This window comes from Dendropsophus ebraccatus, chromosome 4, assembly GCF_027789765.1.
Source record: "Dendropsophus ebraccatus isolate aDenEbr1 chromosome 4, aDenEbr1.pat, whole genome shotgun sequence".
Taxonomy (NCBI): Eukaryota; Metazoa; Chordata; class Amphibia; order Anura; family Hylidae; genus Dendropsophus; species Dendropsophus ebraccatus.
The window spans coordinates 162,431,786-162,457,663 of record NC_091457.1 but is presented as its reverse complement, the minus strand read 5'-3'; the positions used below and the strand labels follow the sequence as shown (position 1 = coordinate 162,457,663).

Sequence of the window (25,878 nt, the reverse complement as noted above, 5' to 3'; positions counted from 1 at the left end):
CACAATCTAGGCCACACCCCTTGGGCTTGGGGCTGCAAGTTTAAAAGTTGTTTTTTAGGACAATAACTGTATCACCTGCCGAACGGACCCCAGGTCAGATCTTGGATTAATAGCAGCTATCTGAAGGTACAAGTGGTTTGGTGGGTGAGATTGTGGGTACAAAGTCACTTTAAAGAGGTCCTCCAGCATTGGAAATAGGGTCCACCAGCATTAGGAAACGGTCTGCCGGCATAAAAAAAAGGTTTTTCAACAACCAATAAGTAGCATTCGAGGTGAGCTGCAATATCAGACAATACTCATACTCAGGTATGGAGCTATTTATGACAGAAAGAAGCCCCTTTTCCCTAATTGTGGATAACCCCTTTAAGTTTCATATTAAGGCTATGTTCACACAAGGTACGAACAACGGCCGTTGTTGCACTGACAACTGCATTAAAATCAATTTAGAAGGGGCGGAAATAATTGATATGTCAATTGTTTCTACAGCCATAGTGAACAACGGCCATTGTTCAATACATTGTGTGAACGGCCGTTGATTGCATTGATTCCAATGCAACACATTTTTTTTTTATAAAAAAAAAATAAAACGGCCATTTCAAAAGTACATAAAAAATATGTTGCGTAAACATAACCTGGTTGTAACAAAAATTTCATTCATGGAGGTCCATATAATTTCCATATAATTTCATGTGATAGACATAAATGAAACGTTCACCTGTATAGACTGCTCAGTAATGTCTCCATCACCGGCTCACCTGTATAGACTGCTTAGTAATGTCTCCATCACCGGCTCACCTGTATAGACTGCTTAGTAATGTCTCCATCACGGCTCACCTGTATAGACTGCTTAGTAATGTCTCCATCACCGACTCACCTGTATAGACTGCTTAGTAATGTCTCCATCACGGCTCACCAGTATAGACTGCTTAGTAATGTCTCCATCACCGACTCACCTGTATCGACTGCTTAGTAATGTCTCCATCACCGACTCGCCTGTATAGACTGCTTAGTAATGTCTCCATCACCGACTCACCTGTATAGACTGCTTAGTAATGTCTCCATCACGGCTCACCTGTATAGACTGCTTAGTAATGTCTCCATCACCGACTCACCTGTATCGACTGCTTAGTAATGTCTCCATCACCGACTCGCCTGTATAGACTGCTTAGTAATGTCTCCATCACGGCTCACCTGTATAGACTGCCTAGTAATGTCTCCATCACCGGCTCACCTGTATAGACTGCTTAGTAATGTCTCCATCACCGACTCACCTGTATAGACTGCTTAGTAATGTCTCCATCACGGCTCACCTGTATAGACTGCTTAGTAATGTCTCCATCACCGACTCACCTGTATCGACTGCTTAGTAATGTCTCCATCACCGGTTCACCTGTATAGACTGCTTAGTAATGTCTCCATCACCGGCTCACCTGTATAGACTGCCTAGTAATGTCTCCATCACCGGCTCACCTGTATAGACTGCTTAGTAATGTCTCCATCACCGACTCACCTGTATAGACTGCTTAGTAATGTCTCCATCACGGCTCACCTGTATAGACTGCTTAGTAATGTCTCCATCACCAGCACACCTGTATAGACTGCTTAGTAATGTCTCCATCACCGGCTCACCTGTATAGACTGCTTAGTAATGTCTCCATCACCGGCTCACCTGTATAGACTGCTTAGTAATGTCTCCATCACGGCTCACCTGTATAGACTGCCTAGTAATGTCTCCATCACCGGCTCACCTGTATAGACTGCTTAGTAATGTCTCCATCACCGACTCACCTGTATAGACTGCTTAGTAATGTCTCCATCACGGCTCACCTGTATAGACTGCTTAGTAATGTCTCCATCACCGACTCACCTGTATCGACTGCTTAGTAATGTCTCCATCACCGGTTCATCTGTATAGACTGCTTAGTAATGTCTCCATCACCGGCTCACCTGTATAGACTGCTTAATAATGTCTCCATCACCGGCTCACCTGTATAGACTGCTTAGTAATGTCTCCATCACCGGCTGAAATGGAGCTGAAGGCGTCGATTAAACCTTGTGCACTCACTTCGGTATTATCCGTGGCCAAATATATGGTTCCACCTGCAAGAAAATAATAATAAATCAGCAGGTTATTTGCTGGATAGAGATGAGCAAAGAGCTCATCTAAGCGAAGCGCTTCGCTAGATCAGCGCTCAGCTTATCAAGCCGCTGGCCTTCCCGCACTGCTCCACTCCCTGCCGCACCACTCCGGGTGCCAGAGAAATGCTGGATCCATTCTGGAAAACTGGGAGAAGTTTCCCAGGATTGAATCCTGCTTTTTCCCGCATCCACAGAGCGGAGCAGTGCAGGAAGCCCGGCGGCATGATCAGCAGAGCGCCAATCAAATGAAGCGATTCGCTTCGGTGAGCGCTTCGGCTCATCTCTAATGCTGGATAATAATTCCATGCCCTCTCTATTACTATATGGTATATATCATTTACTTTGCCTGCAATTAAAGCAGCAATCGCCAAATTTTTTTTTTTTTTTTCATTTTTTGGGGGGCCATGTAATGCACAGTATCTCTATTCCTGCGGTGTCATCTGTTTCATCCCAGCTCTGGTGCATCCATGCAATTCCCTACTGTATCTAAGTCATGTGACATGTAACAGCCACCATCTTGCAAAATGCATCCGCTCTCTTTAAAGTCTGCTGTCAGGGCCATGATGCAGTAAAATAGGACTCGGTTCCTATTAAAGTGAATAGGGGGTCTGGAACCGAATTAGAGAATTATTCTCCGACTAGCTGCATAATGAATAACAAAAGTATGCCAAAGTGCCCCCTAATGGTTTTGCACATGGTAGAGCAGTAAATAGCAATATAGAAGAGGCTGTACAGAGGCACATGGAACCCCTGGTCCTTGGTTCTCATAGACGCCCCATGGAGCTGTATTACAGAATGTCTTTAAAATATGGTGTATAATGGATCAATGGAGTCACATTTAGTCCAGGTGGCATACGGTACTATATCTGCGTAGTACTGATGTGTAAAGTCATACTGTAGTACCAGCCAGGTGTGATATAGAGAGTGCTGTTCTGTACTGTCAGTACTTACCTGTTTTTTGTACAATCTCTTTAAGTGTTGGTTCTTCGGCAGATCCGAGGAATATGACGTGTACTATGACGCCGCTATCTATAATTTGTTGGAAGCAGAGGCGAGTATCATAGTTATCTTCTCCATCTGATAGTAATACAACTTCTGTTCCATGAGAAGATCCAGACTTTCCTTTATTTACCTGAGCGGTCACATGATACAGGGATAGAAATTAGATTTTTAATAGGTTCCTATTGCACAAACGATTATCGACCGTACTTGGCTGATTACTGGCCGCTCCGGACCATAATCATTTCTTGTAAAAGCTCATGCTGAATAAAAACAATGATAGCGACAGTCTTCTGGCCATTCCGCCATGCGACAGGAGCGGTAGCAGCAGACGGTCGCTCTTTCATGGGCCACTCCGACGATGTAAAGATCATCCTGCATTTCTCTGCGCCCACCCCCCCTCTATATAATGTACATATAGGATATACATATATCTGTGCTGTCAGTTTCCATATGACACAGCAGTACATACTTACCTCGTGCTCTGCTGCCTGTGATCTGGCACCCTGCTGTCCGGCTCTCCTGCTGTGTCTTCAGGCCTCGCTTTTTCTGGCTATCATTCTAGACGAGGCGGAGACTGAAAACACAGCAGCTGTACAGGAGCTGCAGAGGACAGGATGCTGGATCACAAGCAGCAGAGCACAAGGTAAGTATGTACTGCTTTGTGATATGGAAACTGACAGCACGGACATCTGTATACAAGGATCGTTTGTGCAGCTCAGCTGCTAGATTACTAATGTCATGTAAAGGCACTACAAACTAGCGCTGATCTCGCTGATTGTTGCTCATTTGTGGCTCCGACAGCCAATAAATCTACTCAAGTTTCAGAAAATATGATTGTTGCTTTAACAAAAAGAAAATTTTTGTCTAATATCCTTAATAGTACATTTCAAGATGCAGGTTACCATGAGCCCGAGTGATCTTTGTGTTGAGAAACGAGTGGTGGGGATCGCTTCCTGCATCAACGACCATTTCTGTTCCTGACCTGAAGAAGGGCAGTCTGCCCGAAATGGTCGTTGATCCAGGAAGCTCGCCTGCAGCTGTCTTCCTCCCCTCCCTGCACTATTTGTATGGAATAAACTAAAATGTTTGTTAGCGCTGGACTATTTGTTCTGCTATTGTTCTTCCTTGATTGTTGTATTGCTAGTCTGAGCACCTAACTTCAGTTTTTGGGCATCACATATATATAGTATTTAATGTCTATGTACTATAAAGGGGGGGGGGGGGTACATCATGACCCAGGTTCAATGTCACAAGCGGTGGGATTTAGCCTGCTTAGCCAATCATTGACTGCAGTGGTGTCCTGTCCCAGTCACTGACTGGCTGAGCTGGGCATCAGTCAACCGGGTCGTGACGTAGCTGGAGAGGAGCAAAGTAGACAGCTGGCTGGGGCCCAGGAGCAGGACGTGGTGCTGCGTGGGCACCAGGGCAGGTGACTATAACTTCTTTTTTATGTTCCCCCACCCCAGTAATAATTTGTTTGCCCTCCTTTAAAGTCTGGCCACTTGTAAAACCTCCAGGGGCAGGTGGGAACATAAACGATCCACACTCACCTCTCTCCGTGCCTCTACAGCCATGGACCACTCTGGGAACCCTGCCAGGCTCCTGGATCTCCTGCGCTGCCAACGTCACCACCTGGTTGAGGAACAGCACGCTCAGCCAATCAGTGACTGGGACAGGATGCCACTCCAGTCACTGATTGGCTGAGCAGGCTGTCCATTGGCTGGGACAGGCATCACAATTTAGGGAAAAATGGCCTCCGGCAGGGGTCCTGGGGCCAGTCAGACGGCGCGTTGTTGGCATGGGGAGAGGTAAGCAACGCTTCATTGCTATGTTCTGCCCTGAACATAGCATAGATTTTGACTTGTAGTGACCTTTTTGTACATCATTTCTACACTACAGTGATTCTACAATGTGGAGAGAGAAGATTTCTTGTTGTACATTACCTGAATGCCGGACAGGAGTCCAGAACATATATTGGTTCCTCCACTTCCTACTCTGGGAAGGAGAGCTTTCAGCTGCTGACGTTCTGTATCACTTTTAACTTTGATTAAGTTGGATTTTATAACGGCAGAGTTTGAGAATGTCACCATCCCAGCATCGGAACCAGTCTCAATGATTTGTATAATAAAAACCTCGGCAGCCTGGTAGAGACGCTGAATACGATTAAACTGAAAAGAAAGACACAAATATATATATAATAGGTCATTTCTGGAGGTCCAGGAACACTGAGACTTTACAGGGGGCACTCACACTCGCCATGCTTCCCGAGGTGTCCAGCACTAACGTCACCACTCTCTCCGAGAACTGCAGAAGGGTGAAGGTGGGATCAGGAATAAGGAGTCCGGGATTGGGTGGAGTAGACTTGATATCGGTGGAGCTCATGATCACGTCCCAGGTGCTGCGAGAATTGCACTTCCTGTTTTGCATGTTGGGAGCTTCAGGGTTATGGTTACTGTCATCACAGAACTTAGTGACCTAAACAGCAATCACAGGGTTAATTACTTCCAAAAGGAAATACACGACTGCTTGATGGAAATAGCCGTGCTTCTACTTACATCGGGAAGAAACTGCATGTACATGAGGGATTCGGTGGCAATCTGCGACTGCTGCGGCACATACACACAACCTTTCTCATAGAGTCCGGTGTTCGGGTCAAAGTTACACGACGTGACCTTACAGGAAGTTCCCTGACATTTCTGAATTCTGTATTCACCAAGAATATCACCAGAACACCTGGAAATGACATCAACAATGCGAGACGGTTATACCTGATATCTACTCGGATAGATGCACACCGGACTGGCCTTACAGTGAATGATACGCTCTTATTGTTATTGTATTGTTGCTTATTGTGTTATGGTGCAGTGTCAGTGCCTCAGTGTTAGTGCAGTATGGTATGGCTATACTATACAAATGACTATACCATACAGTATGTCACCACCATATACTGCATATAGTGCTACACAATCCAAAGTGTATGGCGTCCTCAACCCTTCTCCCATCCCTGATTGACAGTCAGACTTTGATTTGAAATTGATTTGTTCATTTGTAGTATGAAATCATAGGACAACTTCTTCAAATGATCACTGTCACTTCAACAAATGTGGCATAAATCAGTAGTACAGATGAATATGGGAATCTTTGTGATCTTATCACAGATTAATGCCTCTTTCTTGACTTTTAAGGCCCATTTACTGCATCTCCCAATCATAAATTAATCATTGACTCTGCAAAAAATATGTTCAAGTATGTCTAAGTATTATATCTGCATAAGGGTTTAATTGACAGCTTAGACTGCTCAGTACAGATCTATAATGTCCCTTATGCTGCTTATTATGGTGTGCTATAAAGATATAGGGAAGAAGATCCCCATTTCTGTGTATGCACAACATTAAGTTTATGCAGTGTCCCAGAGCGGGTGTGCCACTGCTGTTTAGCAAGTATTTAGATGCTTGGAACAAACTTCCAGCAGATGTGGTTGGTAAATCTACAATAATAGAATGTAAACCTGCCTGGGATAAAACAAAGGATAATAAGAAAGGAAATACTAATAGGGCAGACTAGATGGACCAAGTGGTCTTTTTCTTCCAACAATCTTCTATGTTTCGGGGTCAGTATTATTCTGCGTCTATGCTGTGGACTGAAGGCCGCATTCTGCACTCCCACCACTAGATGTCTCACTATATTCTATGCTCTACATGGAACTGCTGAAGGGAGGTGTAACAAGGGTTAACTGTGGATGTGACTTATGTCATGTAGTTTTCTGTGTACAACACTGTTTTGTGAAACTGACTGAGAGCCTATGCCTGCACTCGGCACCTCACAGTTGTCCCTCCTCTCTCCGGCTAACCTATCAGAGGTTAGACAGACATTCTTTTTGAAACTTTTCTTCCAATCTCCTGCCAGCTCCCTGAAGCCTTATAAAGTGGTAAAGCAGGCCATGTGATCAGAAGTGTGTAGTAAGTAGTTGGAGAGTACTATACAGTGGTTCCAATGAGTGAGGTAATTGGTATTTTCTTAAGAAGAGTTCCAGCATAAACCATGCTGGGCTAGTAACACCCTGGGTGAGGCTACACGAGACGGGGGAGAAAACTTAGTCAGGAGAGAAAACTTATTCAGGCTGAGGGACTTTTGTTCTGTTTCTATTTCAAACCTCCTTAAAACTGAGACAGGAGTCAAGAGTCAGCAGTTCGATAAGTGCAGGTCATGTCGAAAACTCTGCTACAACGTGCTAGGTTTCATTAGGGGGTCTCCTCGACGGCTAGCGTTAACCACGAGTTAGGGCCTGTGTTCCTGGATTTGTGTCACTCAGTGCCCTTGGACAGCAAGAAGCGGATAGTCATAGCTGTTGACGCAGCAGGTATTGTTTTATCACTAATTACACCAGATGGTTCGAGCTTCTTCAGCTGAGAGCCATAAGGGTCTGGATAAGTCCCCCTCCCTGCAAGTAGCCCACTGTCACCAAAGTTAGGTCTATAACTAGTAACAAGAGACTTTCTCAGGTACAAATCAAGTTATTAAACTAGCAGTGATTATCTCAAGTTGCCTACAGTATACCTGCATTAAGCAGTGATCTAAAACCTCAAGTCTCGGATCTCAGTTAGTAGCCTCAACTACTGTATTTCTTCACCTTATTGGAAAGACTGTGATTAATTGTGTACCGTGCCTTTAAGAAGTTTACAAGTAAAAGTTGCACCTTTTTTTAGTCTATCCTGGACTCTGTAGTTCCTTGCGTAACACCTGCACTATTCAACTTCTATTAGGCGTGTGTTTGTTACCCGGGGAGGACACATACCACTCAGGCCCCGTGACTTTAGCCCACACCCACTAACACAGGGACAATGAAGAAGAAGAGGAAGAAGAATCTATATTTATACAGTATTGATGCTGACATAAGGAGGTGGTGGAGCAATAAGAAGAGCTGATAAGATGTAAGAATAGATTGTACTATCACTCACTGAGGTCTTTTAAGGTAATAACTCTCTGTCAATCTAATAAGACTATGATATGAAAACTTACTAATGCTTATTACCTGGTTGTAAAACTTAACTTTTATTACAGTACATTATACATACAATAAAAATCATAACAGCTTAAAGAGACTCTGTCAATAGGTTTATGGTGTCCTATCCCAGGATAGCATAAACTAGTGACAGAGAAGCTGAACAGAATGATGTATCACTTACATTGTTCTGTGCGGCTGATCCAGAGATCTCCTCCTGAATAATATGGACGATACGTAGTCCTCTCCATTATGTGCATGAGCTCATTAGTCCTGGATATTCATGAGAAGCAGAAAACTCCACCCACCAGCTGCTGATTGGCTGTTGACTGCCTTATACACAGTATGTATCAGCATCTGGAGGGCGGGGGAGGGGTGTGGCAAGAATACTATTCTCCTGCATATTAGGAGAACGGGTGAACACAATGATGTAAGTAATACACCGATCTGTACAGCATTTCGGTCACTAGTTTATGCTGCCCTCATTTAAGGGGGAATAAACCTAGTGACAGATTCCCTTTAAAGATACTAGTTATACTGTATTAGTGCACAGTTATGTTCCTATGAGCCCTGACAACCTCCCTAAACTGAGACTCAGAAAATCCCTGCGTCCAAAGTTTTCCTGACTTCATACAACATACTGATTTAAATGGCTCACCTTGTAGCTTCCACTTTTTGAGTATCCGCAATGTAGAAAGGAGTGTCCTGGTTGTACTCATCAAACACCCCCCACCGGAGATGAGCCCATTCATGAACAAACACTTTACCTATCAGTAAAAAGTAAAGAAATTGTAAATATATTTTTTTTAATTTATAACAGAGCAAAGATGCCAAGCGATCAATAGAATGAGTGTAAAGAAGTGGATGCTCAACTATTATAGGTAAACTTGTTAGGTTCATGTAAACCAGTGTAGACCACTGCTTTTAGAGCAGAGTGGTGGTTGGCAGGAGCAGTAGTACCCACCCCCTGACACTGAGGGCACTGGGAGGTACGAGTCCTAGACCTATGTCTCTGGGCGTAGCTAACTCCTCAAGATTGCCCAAGGTAGTTGAGCATAATCAGCAGAATACTTCGGCTCTTAAGGCAACTTTGCTCTACTTGGGATCAGTCCCTCTTCCTTTCCTTTAGGAGGTGACTGCCCTGATTTTTAAGTAGGATCACAGGCGTAGACAAGGGTTTACCCTACTTGACAGAGATACTTTACCATGGGGGTTATAGACTTAGTGACCAATCTGTATTGGGACACTACACTACAAGTATAACCAGGGGCAGTCTTGGCATTTCTGGGGCCCCAAGCGAAGTTATGTCTGGGCCCCCCCCCCCTCGACACGCATTCCAAAGGGGTTTTAGGAAGGGTTTTCCCTGCGATCACAAGAGGCCGCTCCCCTTGTCCTGGCGCCGATGCTCCAGTGATGTCACTGGAGCACCGGCACCACAAGGACAAAGTGGCCACTTGTGACCGCAGGGAAAACCCTTCCTGCGGCCACAAGAGTGACTGATAGGAAGGGAGCCAATGTCTCCCGCCCTGTCAGTGCTGGTGCATGTAACTATGAGCGCTCATTACGAGTGCTCATAGTTACAGTTCAGATGGCAGCAGTGAGCGGGGCAGCGGCCCTGTCCAGCGGTCTTGAGCACAAGAGCGGGGCGTGGGGGCCCCCCTGGATGTTGGGGGCCCCAAGCGAGCGCTTGGGGTGCTTGGTGCCAAAGACCGCCACTGAGTATAACTATAGTAGCTGAGCTAGGAATACCCTTTAAGGTAGAGGTGATCAATGAAGTTGTTAGCTTTGAGATCCCCAACGGCTCCAAATTTTTGACAAGAATGAGAACAAGACATAATACTGTACATCTATCAACATAAAGTAAAGGATAAAAGCTTCTCCTCTGACCTCGGGGTCCGTACGATGAGATGAGATCGTCATCAGTTATGTATTCTGGGGTAAGATGAATGTATTGGCCCGGTTCCCCACAGCCTCCATACTGTTGTGTATAAGGATCATTTCCAAACTTCACGATAGGATCAGCGATGATAATATCTGCCTAAAATTATAAGCACATAAATACATCATCATGATGGTAACAGGGTTGGATCTTCAATGCATCAATGAGATTCCCTACTATAATGGCGCTCAGTAATGCTAGCGCATGCGCAGCTACCCAAGTCCTGTCCTGGTGCTTATCCAATGAATATGCTGTATACTAAACAGTGGGTGACTTCCCCAGAGGGATCTCTTGGTTTGCAGGTCCGCAGCTTATATGTGAAGGGTAACTGCTCGTGTGAGTATTGACCCTTGGGAATTTATCTACACTTTCATCTACATTTCCCATCATGCCTGGACACCCAAAGCTTTAGCGTGATTCCCAGGCATGATGGGAATTGTAGTTTTGCAACAGCTGGAGGCAGGGGCGGATTAATTTTACCATAGGCCCCGGGCTTTTTACCAAGCCTGGGCCCCCCACCCCACTGTAACTACTGTATGGCAGCACTAGCCTGGTGTTCATAATACAGGATAGATAATGTCATAATGCCCTGATTTGTGCAAAGTTGTGGTAAAAAAGCAGCAAATTTTTGCAAATCATGGTCGAACTGTAGCCAGGTGACAGCACACCACTAAGAGTATAAGTCTTTTTAGGTGGCCATGGGGCCCCCCAGGGGCTCGGGGCGCTAGACTACCGCCCTAAACGGACCTTTTATGATCCGCTACTGGCTGGAGGACCGAAGGTTCCCCATCCCTGATCTAAAAAATTGCACATTTTTGTGCAAAATTGTAAATTTTTGCACAATGCTCTCAAATTTTTGGTCAGTAAGTTGCTAATGTACGAGCAGATAAGCAACTTATTAAAACTTAGCGATCATTATTCACTTTAAAAAAACTCTATTGACCATTCATTCCCAGGAATTACAGCTGCAAGCTCACAGAAACAATTAAAAAAACAAAAAAAACATAGCTATAAAATCTAAACGCATGGCAAACACCTTATCTCTCTTTTACAGTCTACAAATACACAGAATCCGCCGGTCGATCCCTTTAAGTCATCCTGCATTATATCGTTACCTTATCATAGGTTTCTGTTTTGGGTCTTGAATAGTTTTTTGCAGACCAGGAAACGGGAATCAGAATCTTCACACTGCGTATATACAGCCTCTTGCCCGTGGCATCGAATAGAAAACCGGTAGCTTCTTTTACCATATCCTTTAGGAAGAAGAAAAAAAAAATCGGAAAAAAAATAATTTCTAATTCTATGTGCAAACTTTCATAGTAGAGTTTAACGCAAGGAGACCATCAAACACCAGCGTTCAGTATACATCCCGTAACTTATCTTGTCCCGGTCATGGGTCGCAGTCAGTATTACGCAGTTACACACCTTAATCTCCCAGCATGCTTTGCTGAGTCAAAGTCAGAACAGAATTTCATTAAGGTTTGGTGTATATGCCGGTAGTGTACAGCGACCAGTGTAGAGAAAACCAACAATTCTACTCCATAAGGGTATGTGCACACTACGGATTCCGAGTGGAGAACTTCAAGCAGATTCCGCCGCGCGCATCCATGGGGACAATGAGGGACATTTATCAAACTGGTATAAAGTAGAATTGGCCCAGTTGCCCCTAGCAACCAATCAGATTCCACCTTTATATTCTTGACAGTTTCTTTGGAAAATGAAAGGAGGAATCTGATTGGTTGCCGGGGGCAACTGGGACAATTGTACTTTACACCAGTTTGATAAATCTCCCCCAATATTTATATTTAAAAAAACACATTTGTTTTAAAAACTGACCCGATGTCTGGTTACTCTTCCCCAGGTTGTCAGGGAAACAGCCGTGCAGCAATGACGTTACATGGCAGCCATCATAGCTTTTTTTTTTTAAAAAAGATTGTATAGCGCCAACTGATTCTGCAGCGCTGAATCCAGGACCCCAGGGCTGCGTGTCTACAATGCTAACCACTGAGCCACCAGGCTGCCCATGATTCATCTCCTTCTGCCTTCACTCACATTTCTACTGCCTGTATCCAGCTTTTCCAGTATCCTGATATCCGGACTCTTTTATGACCTTTGCCTTGACTAATGAGTAATATCTGTTGGGTCCATCCTGCCTAAACCAGTTTAGAGCCACATAGGTAGTGTGGATAGTCCAAGTAGGTAGGAACAGTATCATGGGTGAGAGCATGACCGCACTGATCCCTACCTACCCATAACAGAATCACAGGCTGTACGTATTACTGGGGCACTGATCCCTACCACTGATCCCTACCTACCCATAACAGAATCACAGGCTGTACATATTGCTGGTGACTGATCCCTACCACTGATCCCTACCTACCCATAACAGAATCACAGGCTGTACATATTACTGGTCACTGATCCCTACCACTGATCCCTACCTACCCATAACAGAATCAAAGGCTATACATATTACTGGTGACTGATCCCTACCTACCCATAACAGAATCACAGGCTGTACATATTGCTGGTGACTGATCCCTACCACTGATCCCTACCTACCCATAACAGAATCACAGGCTGTACATATTACTGGTCACTGATCCCTACCACTGATCCCTACCTACCCATAACAGAATCAAAGGCTATACATATTACTGGTGACTGATCCCTACCTACCCATAACAGAATCACAGGCTGTACATATTGCTGGTGACTGATCCCTACCACTGATCCCTACCTACCCATAACAGAATCACAGGCTGTACATATTACTGGTGACTGATCCCTACCACTGATCCCCACCTACCCATAACAGAATCACAGGCTATACATATTACTGGTGACTGATCCCTACCTACCCATAACAGAATCACAGGCTGTACATATTGCTGGTGACTGATCCCTACCTACCCATAACAGAATCACAGGCTGTACATATTGCTGGTGACTGATCCCTACCTACCCATAACAGAATCACAGGCTGTACATATTACTGGTGACTGATCCCTACCACTGATCCCTACCTACCCATAACAGAATCACAGGCTGTACATATTACTGGTGACTGATCCCTACCACTGATCCCTACCTACCCATAACAGAATCACAGGCTGTACATATTACTGGTGACTGATCCCTACCTACCCATAACAGAATCACAGGCTGTACATATTACTGGGGCACTGATCCCTACCACTGATCCCTACCTACCCATAACAGAATCACAGGCAGTACGTATTACTGGTGACTGATCCCTACCTACCTATAACAGAATCACAGGCTGTACATATTGCTGGTGACTGATCCCTACCACTGATCCCTACCTACCCATAACAGAATCACAGGCTGTACATATTGCTGGTGACTGATCCCTACCTACCCATAACAGAATCACAGGCAGTACCTATTACTGGGGAACTGATCTCTACATCATGATTGTAAACATAAAGAAAAATACAGCTAATAATAGATGATATATTAAAATCCTAGCATGCTCCCCCACCTCGTTTCTGATCCAAAGAGGCCGCCTACAGATCGGGGCCAAGATTCTCTAATAAACTGGGAGGGTGACATTTTATAAAACATTTACTGTCTTGTTTGTTCTTTTTTTGTCTAGTTACAAAGAAAAAAAAGATGTTTGATGTTTTGCAATAATCACAATTGTACTTCATCAGGATATTGGGGGCTAGTACTATAACTGTTCCTATTACTTCATCAGGGCATTGAGGGCTAGTTCTGTAACTGTTCCTATAGCTTCATCAGGGCATTGAGGGCTAGTTCTATAACTGTTCCTATAGCTTCATCAGGGCATTGAGGGCTAGTTCTATAACTGTTCCTATAGCTTCATCAGGGCATTGAGGGCTAGTTCTATAACTGTTCCTATAGCTTCATCAGGGCATTGAGGGCTAGTTCTATAACTGTTCCTATAGCTTCATCAGGGCATTGAGGGCTAGTTCTATAACTGTTCCTATAGCTTCATCAGGGCATAGAGGGCTAGTACTATAACTGTTCCTATAGCTTCATCAGGGCATTGAGGGCTAGTTCTATAACTGTTCCTATAGCTTCATCAGGGCATTGAGGGCTAGTTCTATAACTGTTCCTATAGCTTCATCAGGGCATTGAGGGCTAGTTCTATAACTGTTCCTATAGTTTCATCAGGGCATTGAGGGCTAGTTCTATAACTGTTCCTATAGCTTCATCAGGGCATAGAGGGCTAGTACTATAACTGTTCCTATAGCTTCATCAGGGCGTTGGGGGCTAGTATTATAACTGTTCCTATAGCTTCATCAGGGCATTGAGGGCTAGTTCTATAACTGTTCCTATAGCTTCATCAGGGCATTGGGGGCTAGTACTATAACTGTTCCTATTACTTCATCAGGGCATTGAGGGCTAGTTCTATAACTGTTCCTATAGCTTCATCAGGGCATAGAGGGCTAGTACTATAACTGTTCCTATAGCTTCATCAGGGCGTTGGGGGCTAGTATTATAACTGTTCCTATAGCTTCATCAGGGCATTGAGGGCTAGTTCTATAACTGTTCCTATAGCTTCATCAGGGCATTGGGGGCTAGTACTATAACTGTTCCTATTACTTCATCAGGGCATTGAGGGCTAGTTCTATAACTGTTCCTATTACTTCATCAGGGCATTGAGGGCTAGTACTATAACTGTTCCTATAGCTTCATCAGGGCGTTGGGGGCTAGTATTATAACTGTTCCTATAGCTTCATCAGGACATTGGGGGCTAGTAATATAACTGTTCCTATAGCTTCATCAGGGCATTGAGGGCTAGTACTATAACTGTTCCTATAGCTTCATTAGGGCGTTGGGGGCTAGTATTATAACTGTTCCTATAGCTTCATCAGGGCATTGAGGGCTAGTTCTATAACTGTTCCTATAGCTTCATCAGGACATTGGGGGCTAGTACTATAACTGTTCCTATAGCTTCATCAGGGCATTGGGGGCTAGTACTATAACTGTTCCTATAGCTTCATCAGGGCATTGGGGGCTAGTACTATAACTGTTCCTATAGCTTCATCAGGACATTGGGGGCTAGTACTATAACTGTTCCTATAGCTTCATCAGGACATTGGGGGCTAGTACTATAACTGTTCCTATAGCTTCATCAGGACATTGGGGGAGAAGTTGCTTGAGACCAACTGGTCGGTGTATGAGCATGGATTGTAGGAAGGAGTCTTCAAAACATTCATTGAGGAGCTCAGGCTCTGTGAGGCTCCATTACAATAGAGCCCCAAAGGTTCAGCAGAAGACTACACTATTTTAGGGTAATTTTATTAGCTGCCACAATAGTCCAATAGTCTTATACGTTGACCTATAATATATTGGACCTTATTAACAATAGGTTATATGTGTACAATGATAGCAATAAAGGTTACTCAACTAGACCACTTCTATAGAGATTGAGATGGGCTACATAGTATGTTCTTCTGGGGGGCCATTGAACCCCAACCATAATCTGGTGACACATATTCCAATTATAAAACATGAGGATATGGCAGAAAATAGTATTGCCGTTGGATCTTAGTTTTCCGATATTTGTTTGTTTGTTTATTACTACTACAGTATCTAGATGGATACATTGAAGCACAGAACATCTGGTCGGATAAGAGTTTCCAGACTCAACATTTAAATATTGATTCTTTACAAAATTTGTATACAATTTGAAAACAAAGACTGTTGGAATATTTTTTCACTTGAATGAGGAAACTCCTTCCCTCTTTCTCTTCGACTTTTTCTAACCGTGAATGATAGAAGATGTCCACTAGGCTGTGTTTACACACAGTATGTCCGTCAGTCTTTTTTTCAACCAAAACCAGGAGTGGAACTGACAGGGAAAAATAATGGAAAGATTTGCACAGTTTCAACAGTTTGTGAACCTAGCCATGGACTTTTATGGAATTTGGGCCACCAATCGATACATGTCCTTCCGTTAATGAGAATTTTGTTGAGCACCCAGTGGTTGGGCCCCATCAATATTTAGCACTTGTATTTGTCCAAGTAAATAAAAAGGGACAAGAAATCCCTGAGCATGGTCACTGGACGGGACAAGATAAGAGCTTAGAAGCTTAAAATAATTAGACTTCTTACCTTAATATTCTCGATGATCTGCAGATCTTCCTTGACATTCGGATTGATAGCGATAACGATATCATCATATCCTCCATTATTGAGTTTAACTATAGAACTGGCATTACCGGCAAAAATGTAAAAAGCTACCAAAACTAATACAAACATACTTCTTGGCGTCATTGTCAACAATCGTGAAAAGTGCCGGAACGTCTGAACATCGTTTCCTCTTATGCTTTATTTATATACTCCTATACCTTATCAGATACGATGTCCGGACTTTGGTTTTGACATGAGCGAGAGAGGGATTATCTTTTTACAGCCACATAATCTGAGATGAGTCACCATTGACTAAATAAAGGAAAATAAAGTATGTTTCCTTATTCTCCGCCTTTGAGACAATAAAATTACCTTAAAGCGCAAATCAATGTCACATCAATACGCCAGGTGTGACCAGGAATGCGTTCACGGATTTCAACATAACTTGTGAACTGTAACAATGCTATAAAAACAAAGGTTCCGTCTAAATCAGCTTGGTTGGTTGGTTTTTACGCCACTCCCGTGCACATCTATACGACCAGTCTCTGCATCAGTGAGAGCTTCTGATCCTATGAGGAAATAAATGAAATTATGCAAATAATTGTTCTACATGATGGATTTGACCCAGATTGAGCTGGAAACATTATAAAAGAAGCTTTTAAAGGAGAACTAAAAGAAGAAAAAATGCAGTGTGGGCAAATATCTATACTTACCCTTCCCTGTGCCCCTGCAGTGCTGCATCACCGCTCCTGGACCTCTGCTCCTTTCGCTCAGCCAGTCAGTGACAGGACTGGGACATCTCTGCAGTCACTGACAGGCTGAGCCGTGATAACACTGGAACACCTGAGAAAATGGAGACCAGAGGGTGAAAGCGTGGTGGGGACACGGCGCTGCGGGGGCATGGGGATGGGGCAAGTATAGATTCCTAATTATGTTCCCCCACCTCCCTGCCTGCACCTTTTTTTTTGTTGCTGGAGTTCTCCTCTAAGTGAAACTGTATGGCGACCTCTGATGAAGCCGGCTCAGGGAAACTAGTTGGGTACCATTTGGATTCCACAGAAATTTGATATGCTTGATGGGCAGCTGCCTCTAAGCCTAGTTCTGCACACATGTGTACGTGTATGTTCTCTGTTTAGGGCTACTAAAGTATATTGTACAGTAGTAGACCACACATCAACTTTGAGGAGCTTAATTCGCCCAGTTTAACAAGTGTATAATATGGACAGGATATATGATGATGTCAGTTCGGGTTATTAGACCAGTAGTCACCTGTAATATGGACACAGATGCCCATGTGAAATGGGCCAAGGGCAAAATGGTCTCCCAAGTTGTCACATCTAGTAGCTGCAGCAGAGACTAAGAACGCTTGAATGGGTTGGAGACCAGAGGACTGGATGGGCTTGACGCTACATGGGAGTGGTGGGAAAACAGCAAACCAAGAGGATTTATAGGGAAACTTTGGTTTAATAGTATTTTTTACTGTGCACAAGTTGAAGTAACAAAATAGGTTGAACTCTATAAACTGTTTATGGGTCCTTAAAAGGGGTTGTTCGCTCAACTTTCACTTTTGGGCTATGTTCCCACTGTGTAAAAATGATGTCCGTCTTTCTGGGCGGCCGTCATCTTAGTGCCAAATGATGACCACAAATAATGATCATGAGCATGCGGCCGTTATTACCGATTTAGCGGTAAAGTGACTGTTGCCCGGAAAGACTGCCATAATTTTAACGTAGCAGGAGCATAGCCTTGGTCTGTCTTAGGAGGTATATTCTTGGAGACGAGCAGGGACGGGTACCAAGTAAATTGACACCCACTCTAATCTCTAAAATTATACCAAGACAAGCTGAGGGCAGATGTGACGCGCTAGGGAGCAGAACACCGGATACCCTTTTTGCTCCCTGAATGATTAGGTTTACTGTTGTTAGGCAGCTTTCTTGATTGGCGCGCAGTCACTTCTGCTGCCGGAAGATTGAGTTACTCTGGATACTCAGTAGGGCTTGTGCACAGAACTCACTGGACATGGTCGTATCCATGGTCACCCAATCATCTAGCAGCAGGAGCGACTGCATGCCAATCAGGAAAGCTGTCTAATGCCAGGTATGCTTCATCTACAAGATTATATTAAAGGGGTATTCCGGCGATCCCCCCAAAAAATAAAATGCTCAAAAAGCATATAAGTGCACTCGCTGATGATGTGACACCTTTCTCACATTACACAATCTACACAGGTACCTTACTAAACACCCCACATACAAAATAATGATTTAATTAATTATTTATTTATTATTACTATACTTTTATCGGTCTAATTATTTATTTATTGTATACTAATTGATCTGTACATTATTTATACAATTTTTACTTTTATGATTCTTTAAAATTGACCGATCACTTATTGGTATATGATTTCACTTTATATAATTCAGTTGTTTTTGCTCTTTTTGATTTTGTATATTTTTTTCACTGATCACTTACGCACTGCGCACTTTATTCACTTTTTGCACTATTAGGACTCTGTCACTTATTCACTTATTTACATATGTTTAGTATGACTGGTATATTGATAGGCGGTAATGGAATGTTTTAGGGGGATTATATACTATGTTATATTTTAATGTGTCAAATATGAATATTATGAAATTTTAATGTGATGTCGTGACGATTTAAGGGTAGCCATGTGGTTCTGTAACTGTCTCTCCTGTTTGTCTTGTGGCTGGGTCTGTGTTTTTTCTGTGCCAGGTTTGTTCATTTATTCATTCTATGGTGGTCTCTCTTTTGGATGGCTCGCTGCACTGCGCAGGCGCCGTTTTCCGGCGCAGGCGCTGTGTCGCGGGTCGCCCCTGTCCATATATCTTTTTACTTTATTATTTTTTAGACACCACTCTTCCCGCCATGCATAGGTTGTCATTTCTGAATAATATTATTGTAGGTCAATGGCCTTCGGAGTTGCGGTGCGCTATAGTGACTCGCGCATGCACACGGCACCTCCTGGCGGCCATATTGGTTGGGGCATCCGCGGCGGTGACGGTGGTTCGTCGCTGACGTGGCACTTTGTAATATATGAGATTTGTTGGCTAAAGCATGCACTTTATTTCTTTCATGACACTTGCATGACCCATGTTGTCTCCCTTTCCATGTGTTGTGTTGTCTGTCTTGTGTTGTCCCCCTCTGCATAAAATATATATTTTTTGAATTGTTGTGTAAATTATATTTTCAAAGTGATTGTACAAAATAAACTTTATTGATTATTTCGAAAGATTTGTGGTTTGGCTCGGATGTCTCTTCGGGGGGAAGAGTTTCTTTCGGGGTGTTGTGTGATCTGTACATCCTTGAGCATTAGATTTTCTTACTCTCTGGAGTGGTTTCAGCAAAAGGTTTTTGGTTTCACCTTTCTCACATGTCTACACTGCTCCTAGCTCCAGAATTTTACAAATGATCCCAGCTTTACATCATGGCATCTGGCCGGGAAACTACATCTCCCAGCATGCATTGCACCGCAGAGCCAAATGTCTGGTACCTGCCCACCACCGGCTCATTCTGCTTTGGCCGGGTGATCACAGATAGGTGTGAGTCAGTTACAGAAGACATTTTACAGCTTACCTGGCCCACAGTAGAGAAAGAGATCATGTGACCTCTGTCTCAGAAAGGAGGGGGAGGATGTAGGAGTGGAGACAGAGTGGACCAGGCACTAAGGATTTTCAGCAGCTTTAGGGTGTTAGGATGTGCTGGAGACAAACGGCCCAATTCAAATAATAGAAACCTATTACACACAAGCTTAGATTATGGGTGGGGATTGAACGGTGACTCCTAACTGGAGTCTCTCTTTAAGTATTTGTTTCTTCTTCTTATTATTATTATTGTTGGCTTAAGAAGCTGATTTAGTAGATAATTTAAGTTCTATTTAACTTTGTTAACTGCTTCTTTTTCCTGTCTAAATACAGTACAGAATATCTTTAATAGATTGGTCTTTTTCTCATCTTCCTCCACTATTACACCCAGATTATTTCTGATGGGGTCAGCGTTTTAACACGTTTCATTGTTTATAAAAAGGTGACACTATTGGGGATATTTTTACTTTCTGCTGCAATCCTTCTGTTTCAATCTTTGCTGCTTCTAGCAATCTTTTAAATATTACAATTTTAATGAAAAAAAACAAAGAACAGATACAAAAATAGATGCATTTGGGTGCATGCGTTTTGATCCATTTTTCCATTGACTATCCGTTATAACAACAACAAAAAAAACAACAAAAGCGCATCTGTTTTTGTTAGTGTACACAAAAATGTGGTCGACCACGTTTTTGTGTTTGCTTAAAAAAAAAAAAAGGATGTTTTGATCCAATTTTTCATCCTTTTTTTTTTTTTTAATAATGGAAGTCACACAAATGCACACAAATTAATCCTTTTTTTTTTTTTTTTTTTTTATTGCATAAAACAGATGAAAAAAAAAAAAACATTTCAAGAACGCAGTGTGAACCCAGCCGTAAGCATGTGGAGGTTTATCAGCAGTAGTTGTACAAGTAGCAGCATAACTCAGGGAAATGTCAGCAGATAAACATTTACTGCTCTATATGACAGGATAGGAAGTCACCACACCGATAAAGCAGATAACGTTCTCGCCTGTATGTGTATGTTATCCTTACGTGGAAATACTGGAGATTATTGGAAACACCATTTTATTGATCAGTAGTAACGTAATATAAGGAATATTATATATACAGCTAAGCATTTACTGCTCTATATGACCGGATCTGAGGCCATTCCTCTGATGAAGATAAGCTCGCCTCTATAGGTAACCACTTCCAGACTGGGACAGATTCCCCTTAGTGATCGGATACATTTATTTTGCTGGTACTTTTTGGGGAAATTATGTTTTGTTTCAGTCATTTTGATATGAAGGATATACAGTAAAGTGCAACGTTTTGGGCAGGTGTAGAAAAATGCTGCAAAAACACCTCCCATCAGGCTACAAATGGGATGATATTGCACCATGACGGCCCGATCTCACATCATCCAAACTGTCTAAGATTACATGATGAGACAGAAGGATCAGCGGCAGAAGATCCGGGGTTAGCTCTCTAAAATGATGGCACAACCTGTAAAGCAATCTGTAGCCTCATAGTGCCCACCCCGACCCTTCGGTTTCCTTATACTGATGACCCGCTTTCCTGGCTATACGGATGGCGCTCAGAACATATTACAGAAGAGCTGGGAGGGTGCGTGATCTGTGTAAGTGGACACAGGTACCGGGGCAGAATGGAGCACTGGTCCTGGTAAGGGGAGGTAAGTATGCTCTATTTCATTATTGTACAAACCAAAGAGGCTACAGTGTGATCAGAATTTAATAATTCCATTACTGTTGGTTCTGGTGTGTTTTTTTTTGTAACTGTGTTTGGTTCTAGTACTGTATGCTAAAGTTAAAGTTTGTAGGAACCTGGTTCAAAATGGCAGCCACATATTGTACATTGCATCACAAAAAGCCTGGGTGCAAGGGTTTATCCTTCTCTCATGACATCACAGTTTGTTCTTCATGACAGAGGACAGTGTGAAGGTAGTAGTATAAGCTGTGTAGCTGTGAAATCGCTCCTGTCCTTTCACTTTGTGTCAGTGCACACTGTCCACCACTCTCCTGGGTGAAGTTAATCCTGTGAAGCACCTGTTAGGTTACATCAGGTGGCCTGTCCTAAAACCGTGTCCGGCAGCAGAATAAGTGTCATTGTCAATCACACTTATTCTGTTGCCAAACACTGACGTAACCTAGCAGGTGCTTCACAGTATTAACGTCACCCAGGAGAGCTGTGCACAGCAGTCGATTCCTGATACTGAACGAGTTATTCATCCACCAACGTCCACAGTTCTCCTCAGTGCCATTTCCATAATATTAGCAGTTAAATATGATATTATCAGAGGTGTTTTTGTGTGGGTGTAGTCATCCATACACAAACAGCCGTTATTTGACCTTATTTTTATCTAGTTGAAAAATAGACTAAAACTCAAAAATGGGAAAATATGCTTCATATCCAATAGACAACCAGGTTTCATTTGTTTCACAGAATGATAGAACGTCTAGGTACGAGTACTGTATGAGAACTGGAACTAAATAGAGAACCATTCGAGGTGAACTAAAACTCTGTGACATGGAGATTAAAGAATCTTCTAAAGATTAGCTGTAATGGATGCAAGGTAAACAGTGAATCCCGGTCAGGCTTTACCCTTGTCTTACTTCCTTTAATGGATTAGTATAAACTGGGGATTGCCACAACATGTTCTCTTCTTCCTCGTCTTATTAAAGTGCCACTGTGGTCTATTGAAGAGTAGAGTGCGACCTCTAACCCAGGGCGGGTTGAATGGTATGTCTGTCCCATGGTTCAGTGAGGACTATATAAAATATTATTCATTGCCAATAAAAAATATTGAACTTTTGTGACCTGTGTATCAATTATTTACCAAATTATTACAAATTATTTACCATATAATCAGTTTGTCTGGTGAGGATAGGATTACAAGGATCAAAGGTTTTTATTCTCTCTTTTACCCCACAAGTCACATTTTATTCTGCCTGCCTGACTTACGTACGTGGATATTTCTGTATCTCAGACATACGTCAGGTGTATACAGATCCGGTGTAGTATACAGCGCCTCAGCATTACCGGTCAGAGTACTGACTGCTCTAATGTACAGGTAGAGAAGTGGTCATCCTGAGCGCAGAAACAGGACACAGCATAGCACCTGAAAGCACCAGGGACCAAAATCAGGACAAGCCCTCCCGGCCCCGACAACTCTTGTAGCACCTTTGGTTCTCCATGATGCTGTTCTTGTAACTTTTCCCCCCAGACATTGCATGTTATAGTATACGCCTTTTTCATGATTTTTCTCATGGCAAGTTATGGGACTCCTCCATCCTGTCATTCAATTATTTCTGTGAAAGAATGTAAAAATAAAAAAAAATACAACAGGTAAATAAAAAAGCACAATACAATACACATGGGGGGGGGATTTATGAAGACCGGTCTTATATTAGGCCCCGCCCCCTTTCCCCTGGCAGGATTTACTAAGAGGCGCTCGCTGGGCACCCGAACCTGTGCCCGGTGTACGAAATCTACACCTGCTTCCAAGCCTTGTTTTTTGTTTTTAAATTATTTTACATTTTGACCTTACAAGAACCCTGTGGAGGTCGGTGGCAGAAAAATAACACAAACTGTTTTTTTAAAAAAATCCCTATACTTTGGTGCTCAAATTTAAGCAGAGAAAAACATGACACTATTGATCATCTATGAACCGTTGGTGAGGGATTAACTCTTCGTAAACTGTCGTCATTAATAAAAAATAAATAAATAAAACCTTTGACACAGGGACATGTCAAGAATGAGATGGGAGCAGCAGGCGGTGACGGCAACGGATTACACTCCCTGCCTAGCAGTGATCTCCATCCAGGCAGCTCCAGTATAAGTCTATGGGGGGGCGCTGAATGGAGATGATTGATAGCGAGGACGTGATGTGCGCTGCTCCCCAATCGTTCTCCTGATTGGTGGAATCTCAGTAATTGATGAATCAAAACTTTTAAAGAGTTTTCTTTATTGGCAGAATTTCCGTCCATCCTGACTCTACAGCACCAAACCTGGGCTGTTCTTGAGGATTTCGATGCACAAGTAGATGTCTACCCTCTCGGTATGAGCTACTTTGTGCTATGGATGAACAAGGCGGCTGTCGGCCACTGGCAGAAAGAGTCACACCCTTGGGCTATGTTCACACACAGTATTTTACTCAGTATTTTGGTCAGTATTTTGCAACCAAAACCAGGAGTGGATTGAAAACACACAAAGACTATGTTCACACACTCTTGAAATTAAGCAGATGGCCGTCATTTTATGGCAAATAATTGCTGTTATTTTAAAACAACCGCCGTTATTTTCCATTAAATGACGGCCATCCACTAAATTTCCACAGTGTGTGATCATAGCCTTGAGCTCATATTTTTCAAATATAGCAGAATATTCAGTTACAAAAGGAGCAAAGTCCATAGCATTGGATTTTTGATACAAAGACTGACGGAAATACTGACCAAAAGACTGACGGAAATACTGACCAAAAGACTGACGGAAATACTGACCAAAAGACTGACGGAAATACTGACCAAAAGACTGACGGAAATACTGACCAAAAGACTGACGGAAACACTGACCATAATACTGTAATATGTACAAGGCTTTTACTCTATTTCCATAAAATCATATATAAACCTGGCAGTCTTTTATGACAAGGTTCTGCGTATTTTCTGACGTTTTGCGAAGGGCGGATGAAACGCGGGGGCAAAGTGCAGGTCGGGTGACATCACCGGCCATGGAGAGAAGCTCTTTCACACATTTTTGATGCCTGGGTATTTTTTTTTTTTTTATTTATTTTGAGCATTGGGGTTTGTAATGCAGCATACTAGGATATTTACCTATTACCTTATATATTATGTATCAGATATGACGGTGAACGGACCGATGTGTGACCATAATATGCACGGACACAGAGCTGGGACTGGTTTATTTTGTGCTGGTCTTCTTTCTGTTTTATTTTTACTGTATGTTCACGAAATGTCATTTTAGCTAAAATAAAAATTGCCGCTGAATTTTTTTAAAAACAACGGCCGTTGTTTTGAATTTTCAACGATTCCAACTGAAGTCTATGCAAATAATAACCGTCCATTCACACAATGCATAGAACAATCGACCGTCAAATTAACGCATATTACATTTATTCGCAGTCGTTATTTTGAGTTGTTCACACGTTAATTTTTTGGAAGGATGAAGGAATCTGCCCATGCATAGTATAGAGTTTATGAAACGGGCGGAGACGCGCGTGCCCGGCGCAGTCCGCGAGCAACGAATTCCGCAACAGATTTTACGTCAAATTTCCTCATTGTGCACATACCCTTAGGGGGAGATTTATCAAACTGGTGTAAAGTAGAATTGTCTTATTTGCCCCTAGCAACCACTTTTTATTCCACACAGATTATTTAAAAAATGAAAGGTGGAATCTGATTGGTTGCCGGGGGCAACTGAGACAATTCTACTTTACACCAGTTTGATAAATCTACCCCTTTGTTTTATTTCCTGGCCGCCATTCTGCCATTTTTAACATGAATTTAATTTATCTTCTAAATAGCCGCACCCAAAAGGGGCCATCTTACACCCAAACCTGAATCTATGGCCGTTATTGCAATAACGACTGGTAAAGTATGGTAACAAATGGCCGTTAAAAAACATTGTGTGAACAAAGCCTGTGTGTGTGACTTTAATAAAGAGGGATTTTATAACTTGTGCAATTTTTATTTTCACCCCCCCCCTCTTTTCCTATAAAACATCTTCCCCAACTTCAGTCTCACATGGACATCAGTGTCTCATGGACATCAGTCTCACATGGACATCAGTCTCACATGGACATCAGACTCACATGGACATCAGTCTCACATGGACATCAGACTCACAAGGACATAAGACTCACATGGATATCAGTCTCACATGGACATCAGTCTCACATGGACATCAGAGTCACATGGACATCAGTCTCACATGGACATCAGACTCACATGGACATCGGTCTCACATGGACATCGGTCTCACATGGACATTGGTCTCACATCGACATCAGTCTCACACGGACATCAGTCTCACATGGACATC

At 42.8% G+C, this 25,878-nt stretch overlaps 1 protein-coding gene across 1 annotated transcript in view; it reads right to left on the bottom strand.

The window, feature by feature from the left end:
* The window catches only part of LOC138789077 (calcium-activated chloride channel regulator 1-like), a 28,784-nt gene extending 12,389 nt beyond the window's left edge, over positions 1-16,395 (bottom strand). The window contains exons 1-9 of the mRNA XM_069967627.1: positions 16,191-16,395; positions 11,198-11,335; positions 10,031-10,181; positions 8,802-8,910; positions 5,697-5,874; positions 5,392-5,616; positions 5,085-5,309; positions 3,091-3,271; positions 1,988-2,100 (exon numbers count right to left, since the gene is read on the bottom strand). Coding sequence (XP_069823728.1) covers positions 1,988-2,100; positions 3,091-3,271; positions 5,085-5,309; positions 5,392-5,616; positions 5,697-5,874; positions 8,802-8,910; positions 10,031-10,181; positions 11,198-11,335; positions 16,191-16,352 — 1,482 coding nt within the window. The 5' untranslated portion in view covers positions 16,353-16,395. The remainder of the gene's footprint in view (positions 1-1,987; positions 2,101-3,090; positions 3,272-5,084; positions 5,310-5,391; positions 5,617-5,696; positions 5,875-8,801; positions 8,911-10,030; positions 10,182-11,197; positions 11,336-16,190) is intronic.
* Between the last annotated feature and the right edge of the window lie 9,483 nt (positions 16,396-25,878).